Genomic DNA, 25,300 nt, shown 5'->3' on the forward strand with positions numbered 1-25,300 from the left:
TCTAATGTTTTGGTTGTCACAGTGAAAAAGCTAAAAATAATGAAGTTTAAATTAAAATGTCCCAAACACACATAATGAAAACATTGCCAAATGCTTTTAAAAAACAAATCCAATTACTCAATACATTTCAGATGAATAAAATGCTATCACTTGACTAAATGAAAGTACAGCATTCATGCAATCTAAACATTAAGACATGAAAGCTAATGACTTATTATACCTAGAATCTAAAATTTGAAAGTTACAGCATAAACTTAGATTTTTACCAAATACGAACTCTCATACCTAGTCTCCTGATGATTGGTCCCAGAGTGGAATCAAAAATCTTGCCTGAACTTATGTGGACAAGCTAAATAACCTCAAAAGGGAAATATAAAAGCCCATGAACTGAGCAGAGATATGTTCTAAAGTATCCAAAAAAGAAAAATACAGACACAAGTCTGAACCCTCCTCTGCCTTCTATGGCTTAGATCCTCCATTCATGACTGCAGGATAGTACTTCTGCTCAGTAGGGATCTATGAAAGCTGATGCCTCCTCGTGTCTCAGGACTATTAACAAATTCCATATTAAAACAGACAGGGGATGGAAAGGTAGGTAATTCTGAGATCTGGGACCAGAATCCAAGACTCCTCCTTCACTGCTGAGTACGCAAATCACTTGGCAATAAAGCCAAGCTCTCTTATCTCTGTGGTTTGAAATACTGCTCTACCAAAGTTTACAGAGATTTTTGTCCCACTGCCTTCATGGTACCAGAATTCAACTCCTATTCTCTGCAAACCTAGAACAGGAAGGAGTACTGTTTTATTTCGTATTTTCTACTTGATGAAATAGAAGAGACAAGAAAGGTGTCATGCTGAATGATATTAAGAAAGGAAGGAGAGGGGAGCTCCAGAAATAGCATTTTAATGATAAATATGAAAGGGTTTCAGTTCAAATTAATTTTTGATATGTCGTTTTAAAATTCAATTCCTTTTAACAGTATCCATATTTCCTTTCATCTTTATTCTTTTCCATTTACATTTTTAAAAACAACTGCACTCATTCCATTTGCAGTACTTGGTAGTCTATAACATCAGACCACTTACATTTATTTGGCTTGTAATTAAGTATGTTGTACGGGATTTCCTCCCGATTACAAGGACAGCATGCACAGGAAAAAGATTTGTGCATTAACTCTCCTCCATATATTAAAATAGTGTTGCATAACTACTGCATAGGCATATCTTAGATGTAATATTTCTTTAGTACCACAGAGATATATCTAATAAATATTGTATTTTGCTTCAAAGTTCTGTTTGCCTACAATATATGAATTAAAAATGAGGACACAAAATAATAGGCTGTGCAGATTTTCTTTTTTCAATGTAACTTCTATTATAACCCAGAGTTTAAAAGAACCCACTTTCCTGGATCAAAAAATGTATGCTATACTACTAAAGGGATTCAGATACCAAATGAACTGTTCAAAAGTATTTAAATACGTGAGTTTAGCACATCAGGTCTCCAGAGTTAACTGGTATTTCTGGACCTCAGACACAGCATAAGCTAATAATTCAGCAGTCAATGGACCAGTGCAGACCAATGGCAACCTGTAAGGGCACAGTACCTAATGTACTGCTAATTCACAGATCACGTTATTTAGGGAGGCCTCCTATACTCCCTGGCTAAGACAGCATAAAGTCTTTATAGGCACAGCTCTTGAGATTCAATTTCTGTGCTTACTGGGTGACATACATCCTGACTACAGTATAGCACAGAAGCCTTCTCCTCATCTCAATTTGCTGCATCAGACATGTCCCCTGATGTATGACAAGCCCTCCAACCACACTGTTGTAGAGTGGTCTGCAAATAAAGAGGTTTGGTAACTAAAGAGATAAAGTGGGAGTTAGTTTGAAATTAAAGTGAAGTAAATTGTTTAAAACACGGGCCTAGCACTATCTAGTGGCAGTAGGAAGATAAGAGACTACTGCTTTACCTATTATGTTGTATTTCAGACAAAGACAAGAAAAGTTCTGTCATTGTAATTGGATTTCTCCTTGCCCAAACTCAGTTTGAGCATGGCCAGTATTTTATTTCTTAACATCAAATTATGTCAGGTGATAAGTAACACTGTAGATGAGTTAATGAAGTATGTTGGCCAATGCAGACAACTCTCCCTCATTCACAGTAGCAGTGGGCCTTTCTTTTCAACATAATACAGATACTGAGGAGGAAAGTATGGACACACCAATGCGGCCCTGCCAAGTTCACATCCGTCAGATTTAAGTCAGTCCCTGCACCAGTCACTTGGGCACTTTAGCATTGAGTTCCCAAGATTTGAGAAAGGATTGTTTGCTCAGGCACAGCACACTGATTCACTGCATTCATTTTATGTTGTGCTTGCACTGATAAATCAGGGCACTACAATGCAAGGTATAAAGAGAGTTTGAATGGACTGCAGCGGTTAGCTTGGATCCAGCCAGGCTTGTCAGCTCCAGCTTAATGCTGGCCATACTACATCACAGCTGGTTCTAGTAAGAGCCCTGCTGCAGATTTCAGTTGGCCCTGGAGGTAAAGCCCAGCCACACACTAACTGAGCACACACAGACAGCTCAGGGACCTCTGCATTCACATGAATTACCTACAGACAAAGTAACATGCAATAAACGCGTTTCTGTCAGTTTATGTATGGCCAATGGGAATTTTATGTCTCATGGGTTGTTACAGGATGTCTATATGCCTAATTCCAAACTTCCCAAAGCTTAATTTTAATTCACCTAGGTCGTCTTTTGGAAATGAGTTCTTTGCCAGACGAAGACAGATTTCTTAGCACAATTACCTGATACGCTCCACAACACACAAGCTGGAACAGTAACTTTTTTCACTATAAATTCTAACATCTGCAAACCCAATACAATTCTTACTCGTTAAATTAAACATAGACTCTTCTCTTTTTTTGGAATGTAATCACATTACACTGCTCACTCTAAACCTTTATCCATTTATTGCAATAGACTGAGAAACCTTCCTGTATTTTTTCTTACCAGGGTGATTTGTCTTGATGTGCGATTTTATAAGTCGATCTTCAGAAAATGACTCCTCACACACAGGACAGGAATAACTCTTTTTATCCTTAAGTGAGAATGAAAGAAAGAAAGAGATTGCATTATCAGTCCACTGGTGTAACTGCTGTAGTCATTATTCAGTAATACATGGCTCCCAACAAAGTTATAATTGAAGGTTCAGTTTTTAAGGAAAAAATGAAGATATTTATAGTGAAGTAAGTGAAGGAGAAATATTAAAGTATTCTAAGCACATCATTAATCCTCATGAATGAAGGGCTCCAAGTTACAGCACATGAGAATACACACAATAAATGTAAGCATTATCTTCTGACTGACTCTATTTAGAGAATCAAGAGTTGAAAGATCAAATCACATAACAGAAGAAAATGTATTTGATATAAGCAGTAATATTCAGGAGTTTTTTTCATTTTTTTCACAAGTCCACCCTTCTGAAACCTAAGGATCAGATCTCATCATTCTGAAGACATTCACCAGTATGTGTATTTATAATACTACTTAATGGCCTGAAATAGAGCAGAAGAGTTAACAATGACAGATGCCATTACTTATTTGGTGTCTACATTTCTAACTACGTTATAAATATTCAGCATTTTATGTATTACCAATGATGTATTATTCTACTATTTTGATTTAACTGTCACTGATGTTACAAGAGATTTAACACCATCAAACACATTTTTCCACATGCTGATGGTAACAAAATAATACAAACAGCATTCTTCAAGCAGTCAGAAAGTTATCTATACCAAGTTCTGCAGTAAATGATTTTCAAAAGGGGTATCTTTTGTAGTGTAACAAACAGATTGTTCTTCTGAGCAGAGAGTCCTTTCAAAGTGTATCTGTCAAGCTGAAGTCTCACAGAAAGCATCCAGCTGAAGCCAAACCTTTCACGGTGGTTTGTCCAGGTCAGTGTCACAGACTTTTGGAGTTTATATTATTAGTTTTGAATGTTTAAGTGTTCTTCTGTCATTGCTCTGAGAGTTTGTGACAGTGCTAGTCCTTCAGTGTAATCCCATCACTGTCAAAACCAGCCTTTAAGAAATCCTCTGTTGCAAATGATGTATTTTGGAGCACCCAGGTCACAACACAAAGCCTCAAAGAAGGTCTCCCCCACCACAGCTTAGCTCTTCAGAATGCCCTTGTCATAGGCGATGACAGAGACACTTTGAAGGAGTTAGACGGAGGTTGTACTAATACCTTCATCACATTCTCAGTGTGCAAGTTTTCCTCATGGTAAGAAGAAAAGTTATTCATCCTATGCCTTATCAGAGTGCCTGGCTTTTAAATGCCATTGAGGTTTTTTTTGAAGGACACAAACAGAAGTGAAGTATCAAGAGAGCTGGATCTACCTTTTTTAGAGACCAGCTGCATAGTCCAACCAGCTACTTAAATTTCAAAGTCATATCCACGCTTCCTGAGATTTGCTTAATCCCCCTATTAGAGAACTTGAGAAAATATAAGAAACTTAAAATAATTCCAAGATAAAGTTAGCCTGACTGAAAGTACTGTTCACATTCCACAAATCAGGAATGAATTAGGTCCATAAATATTCTTAAACCCAATGAAAAAATTAGTCTAATGCTATCACAGAATTTTCTTGTTTATGCTATGTTTCATTATAAAATAAGGCCACTTAAATAGGAATTCAGTGCCTCTGACTTTATATAAATGAATCAAAATTGTACTAAGCAAGCATCAGCTATATTGCAATTCCAATCCATAGCTCTCTGAAGATAATTTTGTTTCAAGATAATTCAAGGGATAGGTGTACTAGTATACAGTCATGAAAAGAAAAATGAAAAGCCTCTGTAGATGCAGCATTTAAACCAACAGACCACTATGAACTTTCTTTTATGAATCAAATAGTACTAAATATAACCTGCAAAAATGACACTGCAATACATCCAAAACATTAGCAGCTAATTGATTGCACTCATCAGTAAAGAGACATTCTGATGACACAAATACTTCTCTTATGAACATACACAGAATACATATGATCATGTATTATATGAGCTATACGGCAATTCTGCCACTAATTTCAAAAGAGACTGTGTGAACTCTGGACTGCTTTGCTATCGATTTCTTTAATAGTGTAAAATTAAGACCATGGCCATAACAGAAAGTGTTCAGGCCCAAATTAAGCAAATATGTTATAGAAATCAACAATCCATTCCCCTCCTTTTAGTAGCAGTGACATGATTTTATGAGCAGGAAACAAAACAAAGCTCTACTAAATACTGGTACTATGAGAGCATTTCCAGGAAAAGTTCCCACAACTCAATAAACATCACATTTGATTGTGTAATTTCATAGAGGAATAGAGAGCCAAAGCCTGCTCCTGCACCTACTCAGATCAACAGAAATTTAATTTCTAACACCTATGAGAACAGAATTAGGCCCCCGAGTTACACTTCTGAGGAGTGAAGAAATTCAGAAATCTTCACCACAGTTGTCATGATGTTCAAATCAAAATTTTCACGACAGATTCCTGAATTAAGCTGATGTCCTATTAAAATGCAACTTAGCTAAATGGATCTGATGAACCCAGGAGGTGGCTATGCACACGTGTGAAGGAGGCTACAGAAAAATTTGCAAATAGTTGGACAGACTTTTATGAAGTCTGCCAAGCAGCAGAAGTCACAGCTCACAAAATGACAAGCACCTGCATACAGTACTGCTTAAGTATTTTCCATGAAAAAAACACTAGTAAAAATGAATGGCGAGCTGACATTCATAATGGAAGCAAGGACCGAGAACAAAAGCCATTTTCCAAGTGAATGCCACAGACTTTTCGGTTAATTCCTTCTCTCTCCAGTACCTTGCATTCTTGACTACACAGTGGCACTGCTCCAGAAGCAAAGGTACCATGGCCAGACCAGTGACAGCCTGAAAATGAACACCCCTCAGGGAGGGGTAACAAGCACTCAGAGCTCCAGTATCTCACTTCCATCCGAAAGCTCTAACCACGCTATTAGATGAAAGGTCAGCAGCATAATGAAATTTCTAAGTACCCCTCCAAAGAGAAGAATCATTCACATCCAGAAATGTTCGTGAATGCAGACACAGGCACCTAAGAGCAAGTGGCAGTTCTGGGTCTGAACTCCAGTATTACAAAGGTGCTTATCTTGGAGTATCAATTACATATATAGATTTAAAATAATTTCAGATACAAACCTCTCCGTGATGTTTATCTGCTCAGCATACTGAGTATTGTAAAACCCACTGGAGTTGTAAATTAACTCTGGTACCTACATCAGCATTGTTTAGTTCCACAGCTGGGCCTTAATGTTACCATTAGCTCATTCATAACTGTAATTATTCTAAAATCATTACAAACTGCCCAGCCCTTTCCTAGGTACGACGACATTGAAGTGATTCACACGTGTCATGGTTTGAACTTCTAAAGAGCTCCGTAAATGCCAATTGTCAAAAACCACTACACAAGCATTAGAGGTAAAAGACAGCTACTGAAAATCAGAGAATATATGCAAAATTTTGGTTTTAAATCAAGCTGAGCCTCAATTCCCAGACTTCAGAAGTAAAAATGTTCCCTGTAACAACGCTGTGTAGTCAATACTGAGACAACGGGCAGCACATACACAGTCCCCATCATCATCCCCTCAGGAATAAAATATTCCCAAATTCAGTGCAAGACTTGGACGGTGCATAGAGAATAAAATAGGCAGCTATATACTGAATGACAGGGATGAACAGTAAGCTGCTTTTTAATAACTATCATTTATCCCGTTCACCAGATAAGACAGGGATCCCGTTGAAAAGCAGGCAGCAACAAGGTAACGAAAGGTAGGCATTCATACAAGGAACTGAACTGAGATTTTGATATCTTCTATCTCCAGGGAAGCTTTAATTTTGATATTTATTGAGAATTTATTTTACAAACTAAAATTAACATTAAAGTAGCTTTCCACATTTAACTGTGCAGTTTGTTAAAGTACTATATTTTGGAATGAGTGGTCCTGTTCACTGAGGTATGCATTAAGTAAATACACCAAGCAGTGGGCACAAAGGCTAATATCAGAACTGCCAAGTTTAGTTACTGAGTAAATTCTAATACATGAATTTTTCAGTCCATTTCAATACTCAAAGAAGCATCAGTAAGCATTCTTCCAAAAGATCTCGCTGTCACACTGTTTTTAATTATGAAATGCATTTTCTCGGTTTTATTTAGTATCATGAAAATGATCCTCCTGGTGGGAGCTGTCGGATATTCATCAGACTTGAAAAACACATACTTACATAAGGATACAGGATAGCTATTTTTAGGCTCTTTTTTTTCTTAAGTAGTCTCAAATATCATTTACACAGATTTTTGCCATCAGATGGACATCATACATAACAAATTCAAAAGCAGCCTAAAAGAATTTCTATTATTTGAGCTTTCTGCACATTTCACAATGAATTCAGATTCTGTTTAAAATACAGAAAGGGGGAAAAAATGTTCCCTTTTGTGTCACCTGTTTTGTTTGTTTTTTAAGAGCTGTCCTGCAGTTACAGAAGACTAGTACCTGACAAGAGTCAGAGGTGTAGTGTTCTGTTCTGTTACGAACAACTTTAAAGTAACTTCAGCTGTGGAAATATTGGCCAAGAGCCCACCTGCTGACTGCAGAAGATGACCTGAAACCACTAGGCACCGTATGTTAACAGCTTTTTTTAAGTAGCTATGCAGAAATTGTCCACATCTGGGGAAAAAATAATTCAAGCATCACACTTCACTAGTAAAAGGAAGTGTAACAACAATATTTATCACAGGACTAAGTGAGTTGTGATGTTGCTTTCTCATGTGATTAGGAAGAATGTGTCATGTGGTGCATTCTATCGAGGGCATGTAAGATTTATTTACAAGACAATGCTAGCGAAAACCATGACGTTGTGTAAAGAATGAAGAAAGGCCCATCTGTGTGAATATTTCCTTGTTCTTAAAGGGTAGAAGAGTGAGTGTCATAATTAAACAACTCTTATTTTCTCTTCTGGAATGAGAATAAAAATAAATTCAGAAGAAGGGTAAATCACCATTTGGAAGTATTTTACTGCACAAATTATTAAAAACCCAAATTGCAAGGATGCAGTTCATGCCAATTTTCTGGCATTGTAAGTCAAGAAAGTTTAATTACAAATAGCATGCTTGTCAAAACATTTTAGAAAATCCTAAACTGTACTTCATTCAATACCAGTATCTTCATATAAAATCGTATGAGGTCATGTTCCACCTAAGCACTCCAGATGGCCTTCAGGAAAGACGACAGTGAAAAGTGGACTAAACTCATCATTCTGGGAGAGGGGACACTTGCCAAGCATCCTTTTCTAGAGGTCAGTTTGGAACAGGAAGGAACTTACCTGTGTTCATACACTGTGTGAGTGTATGCACATTATAACCTCTCTGGGTATACACAAGTCTAGAATGTCCCACATCAACTATACCTGGCCAGCAGAAAGGATCCTGCCATGTGGCAGGAAAAGAAGGCAACACTGACGTAAAGAAAATATTTTTTTTTTCCTCAATCTTCCAAGAAAAGGATGTAAATAATTCCACTTCTAAAAAGCATCTTAATCAACAATGAAGAATAAAATCTCATTCCTTAGTTTTAAAATATTTCTTATTCTGAATGCTGTAATATATTTTTAAAAACATACTTTTGAAACAAATGCAAGCAGGGTTGATGTAGAAACATTCTTCCTCAGAAGATTATTCATGTGATAATGTTGGATCAGAGCAAGATCACAAAGCAGTGTCTTGCACAAAGAGGGCTTCCAGTCAGGCATGGGGCCCCTTGCATGGTCTCAAAAAAAAAGCCAAACCCATATAACAGGGCATGTTGAAGAAGTAGACCAGACCTGTTGTTAACACAATGGAATTCAGAGCTGGAAGGCTTACTGAATAAGGTAGGAGCCTTTAAAACATGATCTCTTCATCTTTGTAACCACAACAGAAAACGATAGATGTTCAAAGAGATTGGCTGGAACTAGCTGGACCTATTTGTAAAAAATTAATTCAAGAACTTAAACTTCTTCTGTCTATAGTAATTAAGAGAGGAACATATTTCCATTTTACCACAACCACCTATTTATGAAGGAAGGGAATTCAGCTTCAAGGAATGAAGTAAAGTAACAATAGTACCAGACCTCATTTTATTCTCTCAAATACAAGATCCAAACAATCTGAGAATACTGGGAAAACCGAAGGGAGAAAATGGATTCAGACATACTCTACTGGAAACTACTATGAGAGGGACCAAATACCTAGGTGCTGTAACTCACGTATTCCCTGTACAGAGGTATGCAGAGAGCACTCAGGTAAGAACTCTTACCCATGTCTTCAAATATTGCCACAGGATTCCAAACATTACGATGATGACATTGGATTTAGACAATCATACTGTTTTGTTTGTTACTTACCAGCTCTGTGTGAACTTTAAGATGTGCCTGCAGCTTGTATTTATCTGGAGTAGAGTAGTCACAATGTTCTGTGGGACACTTCAGCAAAATATTACTGTGTTTCTGAATGACGTGACGCTTAAGGCAGTTTTTGGTGACGGAAGAATAACTGCACTGGGAGCAGTAATATAAATGCTCTCGAGTATGTGTACGAACATGCATGTCATAATGCACTTGGTACCAAAACAACTTGCCTGAAAATAAAATTAGACATGAAGAAAGTAATTTCTAAACATTTGTTAGTGAAAATTCCAACACACACTCAGGTTTTTTTCAGGCAAAACACAGTTTGAATCCTGTCCCTTTGTCTTTAATGAAAACTTGTCCTAAAGACCCTTCACTACTGAAAATATGTTTACAAAACCACTTTTGTCCAAAAAGATTGTGTCATATATCCTGAAACAGACTAACAAGGGCAACTTTAATAGATAATAATGATATTTTTCCTAATGAGGAAGTCCTTTAAATCTGTTCTCCTATACAAAGAATCTGAAGGCAACTGTACACTAAAAGGGATTGCCAAAATCTTTTTTACTTCCTTTCGTGTTATTCCTTCCTAAAAGCTTTTCCGACATAATGGCACCAAAACGACAAACTGCATAGCAATTCATCTAATGTGCAATGTTACGGTGTTTCAAAACCTTTTTTTTTAAAAAACTTTGATTCCTTTCCCTTCTCAAGAATGAAGGCTACAAAATAAATCCAAATTGTTCCCTTTCCAGCTACGCAAACACAAAAATGTTCAGGTAGAATAAGTAGGAATGGTGTATTCTTCCCACTTTCATAAACTCAAAAAACCAATTACAATCAGAACAGTCGTGATCTGATACTATGTAATAAAAATTTTCATCTCAAAAAACTGGTTCAAAACAAGTCACAAAAAAACCTGCTGGCATATGTATCTGTTGTACAGAACGTATATTATGATACATCCTTCCATACCACATGAAAAAGACTCTGAATCTTATACTAATCTGACAATGAAGCTTAAGCATTAAAGCATGGACTGACTAATGCTGACCACGTGCCTAAATCTGCTGTGTTTAGTCCTAGTGAAAGTTATGAGGTGGGGAAAGGCACGTGGACAGAAATAATCTAATTCTGTCACATTTCACATCAACAGAAAACTGAGCCTAGCAAAGCATTGCTATGCCATATTCCACTAGTAGTTTTTTTGAGGAGATTTGAGTCATTTCACACTATTTATACAGCCCAAAGTAAATTTCACTGGACCCCAGAATCCAGACTGAATTACAAAATTAATACTGCTACAAAGATACACAAATACATCAAAAATTAAACCAGTGATGCACGAAAAAGATGGCCCACTATATAACATTAAAAAAAAACCCCTAACAAAAAACATCATTCTACTACTCCTTACCACAATATTCACATTCCAAGTCTCCATAAACTTTCCTTATCCTCTCACGCAGCTCCGTGTTCATTTGTCTCTTCTGCAAGCTATCCAAGATCTGCATAAAGGCAACACTCCCACTGTCTGAGGCAACAGCTCCACTCCCACTGTCTGATGTAACTGTATTAGAAGAGGCTGCCTGTGGACTGATGGCCACGTTAGCTTCTGGTGCTGGCAAAGGGTTTGTGTCTTCTGATGAACTTTGAATTGGTGGATTGCTTGTTTCTAATTCACTAGAAGGAACAGATTGATCTCTCTCTTCAGAGACTGAAAGGTTCTCAGTCATTGTACTTTTCTGATTTGCATTTAAACTTTTGTCTTCAGACAGCAAAAGCTGAATTTCTTCACCCTGCTCATTTACAGAACTGCAGTGATTAACTTCCTCTTCATTTGCAGGAGAAACTTTTAACTCATCAGAACTACAAGTACCGTTTTTCAGCAGAAAGCAATCTGATGCTACACAGGATTGAATGTTTGGGACTGCTATGTCTGTTGTCTGACACAGTGTCTCTGTTACCTTCTCCACTGGAGGATTCTCAAATTCTAACAAAGGGTCTGTATCAATTTTTAAGTCACCATTATGTTGACCATTATGGTTTATATCCACAGCTGTTGGTTCATCTTTACAAGCAGATGGTTGTGGTGTGTTAATAGCACCAGTACTCCTAGTCAATTCATCCGCACTTTGTGCTAGCTGTTCACCAAGGGCTTCTGGCTGGATATCACCTCCTGGCTCAAGGAGACAGAAACTTTGATTGATAGAACTGTTAAAAACAGAAGTCTCATGCAAATCTGCATGCACATCTTTGATGTGAGCACGGAGTCTTACAGAACTGACAAATTTCTTCAGGCACACAGAACACACGTAAACAAATGGGTGTTTTCGCACATGAAGCTCAAGGGCTTGGTATTTAGTGGCTCCATGACCACAGAGCTCACAAGCAAAGGGCCTTTCATCACCATGAACAAGCATGTGACGGTCTCGATCGAGTTCATTTTTGAATTTGCGTTCACAAATATGGCAGTCATAAAGAAGTTGTCTTTTGCCCTCCCGTGTCATCAAGCGAAGCTCATCAAAAACATCTTTCACTTTTTTATCTTGAAGGTCATGTGTTTCCTTGATGTGCTTGATCAAATTTTTAACATCTGAGTATTTCTTTTTGCAGAAGCGACAATGCTGCTTAATTTTCTTATGAACTCTTTCAATATGGACTTTGAGATGGCCTTTGCTGAGACAAGTGAACGTACAATAATCACAGCTAAACTTCTCCCCTGTATGTTTCCGCATGTGAACATTAAGGTTGGCTTTGATCGCACTGGCATAACTGCAGTATGAACACTTGTAAGGTTTTTCATTTGTATGAATTCTCAAATGTGCTTGGAGGGAATGTTTAAATTTGAACACCTTGTTACAGTATTCGCATGTAAAAATCTTCAGCTGAGTTGGACCCAACCTAAAAAGAAACCACACCAGTTATATGTACAATATTGAAACTTAGTGACATAGCATGTCAAAATTTCCCTAGATATTCATAATGTACAGAAATGTTTACTTTAATTTATTTTAAAAAGGTATTCTCCACAGGCTTAAATTCTATAACTTATGCACAGATTATTTTCAGCTGTTCCGTTATTTAAAAGGCTCTGAAAATATTTCAGTTTCATGAAAATGGACAGGGAAGCACTGCAGTCATATTTTGCATGAACATAAATATAAGTACTTCAAAATTACCTGCTAGATTTCATTGCCTGTTCATATGGGGTTTGCTGAATGGCATATTCTTGATATCCTCTTCGTTGTGATGGGTCTTGAACTGTTGCCTCTGGAGTTGTGGGTTCACTTTCTTGGGGAGCAGCCTCAACAGGAACAATTTTTGTGGCTCCTAAAAGCAAGAACAAAAAACAATCATTGAAAATGTCATATTAAAATGTGCATTGTCTATAATATACACGTGTAAACAAAACATTCAACTCTGTAATCATTAGTTCAATTATTTTAGTTTCTGTTGTTAAACTCATGTACATAAAATGATGGATACACGTCCAGAAGACATTAGTACTTACACCACCAATCTGCTTAAACAACTCACCAGGACTGCTGGTTCAGAGGGTTATTCATGGTGCTTGATGCCTACTATTATGAGATCCTATGTCCAAATATTTCCACCTTTAAAAAACTGTAATTTTTCAAAATGAAATTTTATTTTTCTGTTTCTGCCTCATACTACATCCTTCGAAAACTTCAGCCAAGCTACTTAATCAGTTCCACAAATAAGGCTGGCGAAAAGACACTGTTTAGTCTATATTTAAAAGCCTGCACGTCTTTTCCTTAAACAGATCTTTCATTGCTTGTATTTTGGGGTATGCTGCTATCCCCTCAGAATAAAAGAATATGTCCTCAATCTCCATTAGAAGCAGGAGTAAAGGGGCTCTACCGAATGCAGTAACATCAGATTCTGTCCCTCAGAGCTCTACAGTTAGTTGAGGCAAAAATAAGCATATTTTGAGATGTGATTGAGTTGAGATTATTTAGCTGGGTGTTCTTTATTTTCTGAACAGTGCCAGGAAAAACTTAATGCTGGGCATCCACAGTTAACATTGAAGGTAATGAAAATCCATATAGATATTAATTTACACTGAAAAAAAAAAACCTAAAACCTCATGTGTATCAAACCAAGCACCCATTATTGATTGATTCCCTCCTTTTTAACCTCTTTATCTGTCTGTAACTCATCCATCCACGTGTTCAATGGGAATGCCATTACCTTCAAAAGCTGAAATTACATTTATTTGTATATTTATGTATTTATTCACATATATATTACAATGATATAAATATTTGTAAAATCTTCATAATCTACTGAAAAGTACTACAGAAAAATCTTTGAAAAAAATAAATTTTGCTTTCTGGTCTGATACTGAAAAATGAATAGTAAATGAGGGACCATATACTGAATCACAAAAAGAAAACAAGACATTGAATATGTACCCACCCATGAACACCCACCCATCCTAGGAAAAAGTATTACAGAACCTGTAATTAAAGACTGTTCTATCATATACTGGGGACAAGGAAGCAAGAGAGATTGCACATTAAAATATCTTTGAATTAAATAATGAAATTAACAACTTCAGGTAAAACTGAGATTTGATAAGTTTCCATTTATTTTCTTTTTCTTGGACATTGCATTAGTATCTGATCTCATTTCAATTCACCTGATTAAAGCTGAGGGGCAAAAAAAGTACAACACACCTCTGTAACAGAGGAAAGAATTTACAGTAAGAATCAAATAAATCTGAGACATGAAAGACTAGAAAGAGCCTAGAAAGCAAAAGAGAGAGTCAACATACTCAACATATTTTTAACAGATTCTTCCTGTTATTCATATATACGTATACATAAAATGAAACATCTGAATAGAAAGAAGACAGTTCAAAGAATGATGCATGAGCTATTTCTTTAACTAAAGGATAAAATTAATTCTTGTTCCACTCAAAAAGCACGTTCCTGAAGATATTATTTACAAAACATATGCAGTATTTACACCAAGTCTCTGAAACAACAATTATACGAACAACAAAACTAAATCACAGAGAGTACACCATCCAAAAAAACCTAGCTGGTTAGCACACTACTAACTCTAGTTTCCCTAAAAAAACTTTTAGCCTGCAGACTAGAAAAGCATCAGGAAAAAGGCAGGTAGAGTATATGGGAAAAATCAGTAATAAGTTGGGGTTACTCAACAACGTGTGTGAAAGATTTAGGGACATTAAGTTGAGGAAAGCAGCGCTGTAGAAGAGACAAGGGAGAAAGATTGAGATCCTGTGGGTCCTTCAGAGTGATTTAAAGTGGGAAATTGAGATATTTTGAGAAGAGGCCATTTGGGAGTATTTAAGGCTATTGAAGCTTTTTGTATCAGATGGGACACGAGCCAACTCTGTAAATAAACAGACTATAATAGCTCTGTTGCTCACTGAACTGGCTGGATCTAAAAATGGCTTTGACTACTGTTTTTTAATAACACTTTCAGTTCTGCACTAAAGATTTTGCCAGTTGATCAGAACTGATCTTCCAAGTTTTCAACCTAAATGTTACCACAACATTGTAACTTCTATTCTTCCTGTCACTCTCCCACAAATGCCAGGCTGTCCAGGACTGCATCTCCCAAACTGCACTGTAGTTGCCCAGTGAGATGGCAGGCTGTCATCACAGTATCAATCAGTGGGTTCAGTATAAAGATGATAAAACAGACAATAGACACCAGACCAATGTTCCCATACTTAAATATTTTTAAAGTAGAAGCAAATTCTTCTATATTTAGAATGACTCAATTAAAAGAAAACAGATCTTGAACTGCTCTATACATATGTATCTCTCTCTCAACCTCTTTTCAGGCCTCCCACTTCCTAAATGTGAGACAGATCCTCATTAAATGCTCTGCACTAAACCTCCTCTGTGCCCTTCTGCCTTTCAGGATGTTTGAGTATTTCCTGAAAAGACTGCTGAACTGTTTAACAGACTTTTGTGCTACCAGTATAAAATTTTAATCACCTAAATTAGGTGAACTAGGTAAGTACTAACTCACCAATATTTTGCATACTTGGAGTGGAGAGAATGCTTCAGGTCATCCTAGTATTACTGCCTCTAAATTCCCGATGCAGTTAACAGAGAGAATACCTCTAAAAACCTAAACAGGGAGATCCAGTTCTTCAAACATACTGATAGAGTACTTGCTCACAGTAGGCAATCACGTCCCCTCATGTTAGGTAGTTACTTCCTACCCTTAGAAGACACAGAAGCATTAAGAAACATTAGATGCCTCCATCCACTTGGGATGCTGCCTAAGTATGGGCTACTAATGGACCAGTAGCCACAGCAATCACTGCTACATCATAAACTAATGACTAACACATGCCCAGGAAGTGAGAAACTTAGTTTCTAGGCTCTACCCAACCTAATAGGTAGTAAACCCACATATCCCACATTCCAAGCGAATGCCCTCATTATTCGTGTCTCTAAAAGCAGCCACAGGCTGGGGAAAAGTGTAAGAACAAGGCAAACAGATACAAGGTCTGGCTTTCCATTAAAAATATCATAAGCCAATAAGGAAGATAAAAGTTTTCCTGTTTCCCTGGACAATCATTTCAAGAAGTCAGAGCATACAAATACCCAGGGAAAAATAAAAAGTTAACTGTACTGATAATTTCTTTCAAAAAATGTATCTCTATTTTAAACACAGAACGGACTTTAGTTTACTAGACTTCATTTATGCCTTTTGGTTTCCTCTTTTCAGTCAATATCCTCTGTTCTAAGTAAAAAAGATTTGAGTTCCTCATGAATTCTGACAGCAACTTCTACAGATAAGCATTACCCAGCATACCTTATCTCTGGCTCAAATTTAGTGACAGTCTCTAATCTCTTACAGTCCATCCCTTAGAAAAGTACCTTGCCCTTCACTATAGAGCTCTCCAATACTTATCAACAGTCTAAAAGGTAATCACAATGGAAGGAATTATTAGGAATGGATCAGAAATAAACCAGAGACATCCAGTAACCAAATTCCTACTAAAATCCAACTAAATTCCTTAAACCTCCTATAACTTCAAGTACAGACAACAAAAAAGGATATAGAAGAATTAGAAAACATTAACAAAGATAAAATTGAAGTATTTTGTTTGGAAAAGGGATACATATCTCAGAGACCTTCACCTTGGAAGAAAGATAAATGAAAGAGGAATATCAGAAAGACCTCTCAAATTAGCAATACCATGAAGGAAGTGTGAATAATCATTCTCTATCTCATAAACCACGAACAAAGAGCAGTTCGAAGAAATAAGCAGTCAGCAGGCTTAAAACAAAACAAAAGAATGTACACTTTTACCCTGTGTGTAATTAAATTATGGAACAATTACTGCACTATGTTACAGAGACTGAAAATATAAATGTATTCAAGAAGGGATTTAGACAAATTAACAGATATGTATTAAATACGATGATCCAGATGCAACCACCAGCTCAACGGCTGTCAGAATCTGGGAGGCTTTACATAATAAGCTTATTTCCTTCCTCTAGAGGTGCCGCAATTATTTTTTTTTAAATTTAAGTCTAAAAAAAACCTTCATAATATAGGTACCTTGGTCTGTATAGGTGAAACAATTTGTTAAGGGTATGAAGTGAATATTTGTTTCTTACAACCTGTTTTTGAAGGTACGCATTTTTTCAGCTTCTACAGTATCCTATGGAAGGTGCTTCAAATGCATATATGACCCCTGGTAAGACAGTTATGAAAGTGAAACCAACCGAAACTCATAACCCCCAGTGTTCCCCATGCAAACCCATACCTCATCCCCAAAATAAAGCTTAAAAAAAAGCAGAAGAATCTTTTAATATTTTTATAGGTTAGCTCACCATGAGGTTAAACACATTTTAACTCAGACAAAGAAATAGAAACACAGACCTGTGTATGGTGGGATGAAGATTACTACCCCTTTCAACAGAGCTGGACAGCACTACCCCTGGAACAGCAGTCTATACGTTCTGGCCTTAACAACTTAAGCCACTCAGCTACTTAGAAAAGGAGCAGTCTTAATTCTCCTCCTTTCCCCTGAAAGACTCATTTTGTCACTGCTCTACAACTTTCCAGACTTGTGCGGCCCCAATGTGAGACAGTTCAGTATGTAAAACTGGTAGAAGAAAAATTCTCTGACAGAGACAATGAGTATGTGTATGTGTACATGCATGTGCACATGTATGTGTATTTCTTTTGCCACTTTTTTGAATCAGTTTACTGCAGGCTGACACAAGCACTAGTGCCGGTGCAAGAAAGGGGAAGTGAACTGGGAAATAAGAGACAGGCAGGAAAGCTCCCTTGGCAACAGTCTGATATTAAATCCATTCAGCTGTGTCAAAAACCCACAACCATTGTTCCATGAGCTACAGAAAAAAAAGTCATCTTCAACAGAAAAGAATGGTACCAGTTTAAAGGAAAAGACTGTCATCAGTTCAACTAAGTCACTTAGTCCCAAAATATTAAGCAAAATGACATTCTTCCACTTCTTCCCCGCTTTGTAAAATCTCAATGGGAGAAGGAACCAAGCATTCATAGGTCACAGCACAGAGTATAGCAGGAGGAGAATGCAGATGGCCTTTCATGGATAGTGGTTCCTCAGTGGCAATTAGGGAGTGAAAAACCTGCGCAGCCTTGTACTGAGAATTTATAGTAGAAAAAAATTCAACTCCTTTAGAAGTCAAAAAATAATTAGCATCAAAAATTTAAATACTTAATGCTATTTTTGTACATCTTGAGCTTTACCGAAAAACCCAAGAATTCTACCATTGACCATCTTTAGAGCAACCTAAAACAACTCTCCTAGTAACAAGCTGAGTTTTTAAAATATAGGACTCAAATAAAAGAACAATTGAAGTGTTCAAAGTAGAATCTCTCCTGAATCAAACTTGAATAATAAATGGGTTTTAGAAGCCTTGATAATACAGAATTTAAACATGGGAAATAAAATACATAAAAAAATAGAAGATTGAGTATTTGGCAGATTTTACTCACTGGTTCTTAAAAATAGGCTATGAACAAAAGTATCTGCCATTGAAAACAAATTATTTTTAGATGTGCATATAATTCTAGTTATTCACTCTCATTCTTAATTGTAATGCTTACAAAAAACTGTACTCCATCTGATCTGATACAAAGCGTGTGTATTCATGAACACAGCACTCACTCTCTTGAAGGCCTTTGGGTCCCTCCAGTTATAGAATCATAGAATGGTTTGGGTTGGAAGGGACCTTAAAGATCATTCAATTCCCCTGCCATTGGCAGGGACACCTTTCCATTAGACCAGGTTGCTCAAAGCCTCATCCAAACTGGCCTTGAACACTGCCAGGGAGGGGGCAGCCACAACTTCTCTAGGACACTGGTCCAGTGTCTCGTCACCCTCATAGTCAAGAATTTCTTCCTAATATCTAATCTAAATCTACCCTTTTTCAGTTTAAAGCCGTTCCCCCTTATCCTATCACTACCTGCCCTTGTAAAAAGTCCCCCTCCCACTTTCCTGTAGGCCTCCTTCAGGTCTCCCCAGAGCCTTTTCTTCTCCAGGCTGAAGAGCCCCAACTCCCTCAGCCTGTCTTCATAGGAGAGATGCTCCAGCCCTCTCATCATCTTCGTGGCCCTCTTCTGGACTCGTTCCAACAGCTCCATGTCCTTCTTATGTTGAGTGGCCCCAGAGCTGGATGCAGTACTGCAGGTGGGGTCTCACGAGAGCAGAGTGAAGGGCCAGAATCCCCTCCCTCGACCTGCTGGCCACGCTGCTTTTGATGCAGCCCAGGATATGGTTGGCCTCCTGGGCTGCAAGCGCACATTGTCAGCTCATGTTGAGCTTCTCATCAACTATCACCCCCAAGTCCTTCTCTGCAGGGCTGCTCTCAATCCACTCATCATCCAACCTATATCCATGCTTGGGATTGCCCCGATCCAGGTGCAGGATTCTGAACTTGGCCTTGTTGAACTTCACAAGGTTTGCACAGGCCCACCTCTCAAGCCTGTCAAGGTCTTTCAACGCCTGCACAGAAAAAAATCTACCACTTTTATTCAAACTGTATTTACTCTGTGGGTTAATGCAAGCTTTCAAATTTCTAAAGCTGTACATCTATTACCTTTTATATGCCTCCCAAGTAAACATTACAGAAAAGGAACATGGGGAAAAATCAATGTTGTCCGACTGTCATTTCTCGGAAGTTAAAAAATAACTGATCCATTTGTTTGAAGGGATTTTGAAGAGACCAATTTATTCATAATCTACTGAATACATGATGTAAAGCAGTGTCCCAAACCTATATAGTGTATAGCAAAACTACAGCAAACTGTTAATGTAATACTCCTAAAAGCATCTTTCATTTAAGGAGGGAGACATACAGTCTGAATATTTCCTCTATACTGTGGATAAAAGACAATTAGTTCTTACAGCCTTCTCTATTTTTCTAATTGATATACTGCTTATCTGACATCTTCACCAGGATTTTACTGCACTGGACACGAAAAGGGATATTTCCATGCATCTTTAAAGGTAGATAACAGGTGGCTACAGAATGCTAATGCTTTCAGAGAGATGACTAAGTTTTGATAGTGCTTAAGCACTTTTAAACTTTATTTTCAACTTAACTTTACAGATGATCTAGCACACAGAAAGTAGAGGAGAGAAGAGAAATGTTTTATATATTTATATTCTTCAACAGCAGTCTATAGCAATAACTCACCTCTTCAGCACATTATAAATCTCCAGAAAAATGGAATAAAAGACTATGAAAAATCTTTATAAAAACTCCAGACATTAAAGTATTACTGAGGAAAGGGAACAGCCTAAGAATTGCTAGTGACACTAAAACATACTTAAGACCATATAAATTAATGAAAAAATAGAAGGAAAAGCATTGAAAAATAAATTAAAGCATAACTTCATTAAATGAAATTATTTTTCCTTTAAATCTTCAGAGTTAACCAATTACAGAATCACAGAATCACAGAATCAACCAGGTTGGAAGAGACCTCAGGGATCATCGAGTCCAACCGTTGCCCTGACACCACCATGGCAACTAGACCATGGCACTAAGTGCCATGTCCAGTCTTTTCTTAAAGACATTCAGAGATGGTGACTCCACCACCTCCCTGGGCAGCCCATTCCAATGGCTAATAACCCTTTCTGTAAAGAAATTCTTCCTAATGTCCAACCTGAACCTGCCCTGGCGAAGCTTGAGGCTGTGCCCTCTTGTCCTATCGCTAATTGCCCGGGAGAAGAGGCCAACTCCCACTTCACTACAACCTCCCTTCAGGTAGTTGTAGACTGCAATAAGGTCACCTCTGAGCCTCCTCTTCTCCAGGCTAAACAACCCCAGCTCCCTCAGCCGTTCCTCGTAGGACAGACCCTCCAGACCCTTCATCAGCTTGGTCGCCCTCCTCTGGACTCGCTCCAACACCTCAACATCTTTCTTGAAGTGCGGGGCCCAGAACTGAACACAGTACTCAAGATGCGGCCTCACCAGTGCCGAGTACAGAGGGACGATCACTTCCCTAGACCGGCTGGCTACACTATTCCTAATAGAGGCCAGGATGCCATTGGCCTTCTTGGCCACCTGGGCACACTGCTGGCTCATGTTTAGCCGGCTGTCAATCAGCAATTACATAGTATCTTCTAGAATTTCCAAATTCTGACAAGGAGGATGATAATTCATAACTGTCTTAACACCAATGACTTTTTATTACATATATTCTCGCTGAGAACTTGAACATAATAAGATTACTAATTGTCAAACAAATAAATGAAAGGACCTTCAAAAATAGCTTCACATTTGACTGTAAATCCCTTCGGTTCATTAAAGCCTTCTGAATGTACCATGTACTATGCATAAATAGCTCCAAAGTTGAAGTTGTTTTAATATTTTGAGTCACTCAAAAAGCATATGCGTAAAGAAAACCCAAACTTTCTGTTGTCCGAAGAAAAAAATTACTAGGTAGTAATGAAGGCAACAATCTCCTCTAGATTTTCATTTCATCTCCTGCATCACAGCCTTACTACGTTTTCTTCACTTTCTGTATTGACTATTATTTCGTTCACCTCTTTAGGCTAGTTTCCTAGGAAAATGGGTCTTTGATTGCAGTGTCTAGCATGTCTTCCCTTCCCCTCTTGAAAATTGTTTTAGTCCTTGCCAGAAATGTAAAGATCTCAAAGACAAAAATTCTTACAAGGTTCATAAAATTTAGCACCTGGAGAGAGAAGACCCCAATTACAGCTCATCCCAAAAGCCCTGAGGAAGGCAGGATGTGTGTATAAATCCATGAACACCTACATGAACCCATTTACTAACACCTACACGAGCCCCTTAACCAGCCCTCGCATGTTCCCCTTCACCCAGAAGAAGTAGAGGACATGAGGGGAGCCTCATGTGTGGCAGTGAGGGGAATGAGCACAAGGATGGGGGAGACACTACATGCGGAGGGAACGAGGCAAAAAAGGTGGGAGACACAGTGGGAAAATGAGTGTTAGCAACAGCTAGGAAAGAGTCCAGGGTTACATCCCACGAGAAAGAGGCCTGTGGTTAGTGAAACGAAACGGCGCAGACCTCAAAACACCCTGAAGCCAGGTTTCCACACTTCCAGTGCTCACCAGTCCTCCTCCACCTTCCCCCGTATTTAAAATATTGCAAGACCAAATTTTTAACAGCTCAGTTGAAGTCCAAAACCCTGTGTGATGCTTCTCAAACAATGAATTTGAAGGTTTTTTACTTCCCTTCTAAGCACACAGGATATCCGTAGGTGACCCCATCCAGCTTCCTTGACCATCGCAATTAGAAATGCATTTTAGCAAACGAAGTCCAAGCATATCACAGATCTCAATTTCAAAAGATATTAAAGAACAACATAGAAATTTCAGCTAGCTTCCAACCTACAACAATAAATAAATAAATACATTCTAGTTGTTCTGAGAGCTATAAGAAAAACAAATATTCAGAAATGTTAGCAGTAATGAAAAGGAGAACAATAAAGCTTCAAGGCTGAAAATAACACACAAAACTATTAAAAAGTGACTGGTTTATATAAACAGGCAAATTCAAGTCTAGTTTTAAAATAAATAGATTGAAATTCTTCCAAAATCCTTTGATGAAAAGGCACTATAGAAATTTATGGATGAAGAATCCTTTAATCATTATATAGGAACTTTACTTGAGTTTCAAATATGTATATATATTTTCTGTCAAACTATTTGTATGCATAAATATTATATATATATTAAGCTGTCTGTGTTTTCATAATCAAATTTACATTCATCGTAAACATGCACATAAATCAAGAGCTGAAATAAAGATATTACAGGGAAAAAATACTTTCCTTTTCCTTGGCCACTGATTTTTTCAGTTTCTTCTTTAAAACCACTCACAGACTAAACATAACTGATGTTAGTGTAGATAACTAGACCCAGGTGCAACATTTGTCATACCTATGAAGAAATGTGATGGTAGTTCTAAAATGATGCAGCTGCCAGGTGCAGAGATTCTGTATCAAGATAACCAAATACTACTAAATACTTTCTAGCTAATAAATATCCTAAACAGTTCAGTCTTAGACCAACAACTATTTTATACAATGTCAGCATGGACAAAACTGAATTTGATTATCCAATCAGTGATCATTACCTGGAATAGCTTCATGGGCTGTCAAAACAACACTTATAATAGGATTTTTAGCTCCTGAAACCTGTTCAGTCTCCTTAGTTGATGGAGTCTTCTCTGTTTTCTGAACTCTGGGCCTCTTTGGAATTTTTTCTCGCTCATCTTCCTTCCTGTCAAGGTCAACGTCAGAATCATTACCTAAAGAGCAAACATCAAAAAGAATGTAACTATGCACAAAAGAAATACAGGTAACACAGTCACTAACAGAAGGGATTAGGAGAAAATTAATGCTACTGTACGAAGAAATACATGTTATCAAAACAAGGCATGCTGCATGAGTCCCTAAAGGGGAACTTTTTTCCCCTCTATTTAATAAAAGCAGTGTGATACTTAAAGAAATAGAGAAAATAGACAAAATAAAGAAAAATTCAAAATTAAGAAAAGGAATCTCAGAAACGTTTATTATGTCAAATTATCTTGACATTATTGTGAATTTTTGTGGAAATTCTACAAATATTGTAGAATTTCTTACGATTTCACCATTAATGAACAAATTATTTTCCTCCTTTCCATTTCTGGCTGAAGGAAAGAAGCCAGAGAGTGGTGGTCAATGGGACAGAGTCCAGTTGGAGGCCTGTGTCTAGCGGAGTCCCGCAAGGGTCGGTTCTGGGACCAGTTCTATTCAATATATTCATTAATGACTTGGATGAGGGAACAGAGTGCACTGTCAGCAAGTTCGCTGATGACACAAAACTGGGAGGAGTGGCTGACACACCGGAAGGCTGCGCAGCCATTCAGAGAGACCTGGACAGGCTGGAGAGTTGGGCGGGGAGAAATTTAATGAAATATAACAAGGGCAAGTGTAGAGTCCTGCATCTGGGCAAGAACAACCCCATGTACCAGTACAAGTTGGGGGCAGACCTGTTGGAGAGCAGCGTAGGGGAAAGGGACCTGGGGGTCCTAGTGGACAGCAGGATGACCATGAGCCAGCAGTGTGCCCTTGTGGCCAAGAAGGCCAATGGCATCCTGGGGTGGATTAGAAGGGGTGTGGTTAGCAGGTCAAGAGAGGTTCTCCTCCCCCTCTACTCTGCCCTGATGAGGCTGCGTCTGGAGTATCGTGTCCAGTTCTGGGCCCCTCAGTTCAAGAAGGACAGGGAACTGCTAGAGAGAGTCCAGCGCAGAGCCACGAAGATGATTAAGGGAGTGGAACATCTCCCTTATGAGGAGAGGCTGAGGGAGCTGGGTCTCTTTAGCTTAGAGAAGAGGAGACTGAGGGGTGACCTCATTAAAGTTTATAAATATGGAAAGGGCAAGTGTCATCAGGATGGAGCCAGGCTCTTCTCAGTGACATCCCTTGACAGGACAAGGGGCAATGGGTGCAAGCTGGAACACAGGAGGTTCCACATAAATATGAGGAAAAACTTCTTTACGGTGAGGGTGACCGAACACTGGAACAGGCTGCCCAGAGAGGTTGTGGAGTCTCCTTCTCTGGAGACATTCAAAACCCGCCTGGACGCGTTCCTGTGTGATATGGTCTAGGCAATCCTGCTCTGGCAGGGGGATTGGACTAGATGATCTTTCGAGGTCCCTTCCAATCCCTAATGTTCTGTGTGATTCTGTGTGATGTAACTGTTCTGATGACTTTAGGATTATTTCTCCTCATACTAGATTCATTATCCATCTTATTTAATGGAAAGTCCTCCAATAGTCTCTCTGGATTAGGCTTTTTCCCCCCACTGTTACTCTGAATCAATAGCCAGAAACATACTTCTCCTTTTCAATGTAGATTCAAGAAGAATTAAGCTTCAAAACAGTTCTTTGGTTCCACCTAACTCCTGCTATGTAACTCTTCATTTTGAAGACCTGCACTTTTAAATCATCCTTATCTGTTGCAGTTTAGAATTTCTTCAGATTCTTTAACTGGATAACTTTGCACCTTAACTAGAAAGCAACGCAATAGTTGTATTCAAAACACTCATGTGAAATAAGAATAACTAGCGCAGTTGTTCCTTGAAGCTATTTTTTCTCTAAAGCAAATGAGGAATTCCTTACCGAAATGGTAAAAAAAACCCAAAATAAATAAATAAATAAAAACATAAAAACCCTTATATATAAAGAATTATCAGCATAAAGAATAAAAACAGAGGGTTGCAAGTTTATACCAACAAAATTTCTTTATATTAGATGAA

The 25,300-nt window shown here is 38.0% G+C and overlaps 1 protein-coding gene across 1 annotated transcript in view; it reads right to left on the reverse strand.

Annotated features, from left to right (window-relative positions):
- Positions 1-25,300, reverse strand: part of ZFAT (zinc finger and AT-hook domain containing) — a 106,676-nt gene that overhangs the window by 40,092 nt on the left and 41,284 nt on the right. Inside the window, exons 4-8 of the mRNA XM_068396230.1 lie at positions 23,136-23,309; positions 12,672-12,822; positions 10,907-12,393; positions 9,484-9,716; positions 3,025-3,112 (exon numbers count right to left, since the gene is read on the reverse strand). Coding sequence (XP_068252331.1) covers positions 3,025-3,112; positions 9,484-9,716; positions 10,907-12,393; positions 12,672-12,822; positions 23,136-23,309 — 2,133 coding nt within the window. The remainder of the gene's footprint in view (positions 1-3,024; positions 3,113-9,483; positions 9,717-10,906; positions 12,394-12,671; positions 12,823-23,135; positions 23,310-25,300) is intronic.

The sequence above is a fragment of the Nyctibius grandis genome, chromosome 3, assembly GCF_013368605.1.
Source record: "Nyctibius grandis isolate bNycGra1 chromosome 3, bNycGra1.pri, whole genome shotgun sequence".
NCBI classification, from domain to species: Eukaryota; Metazoa; Chordata; class Aves; order Nyctibiiformes; family Nyctibiidae; genus Nyctibius; species Nyctibius grandis.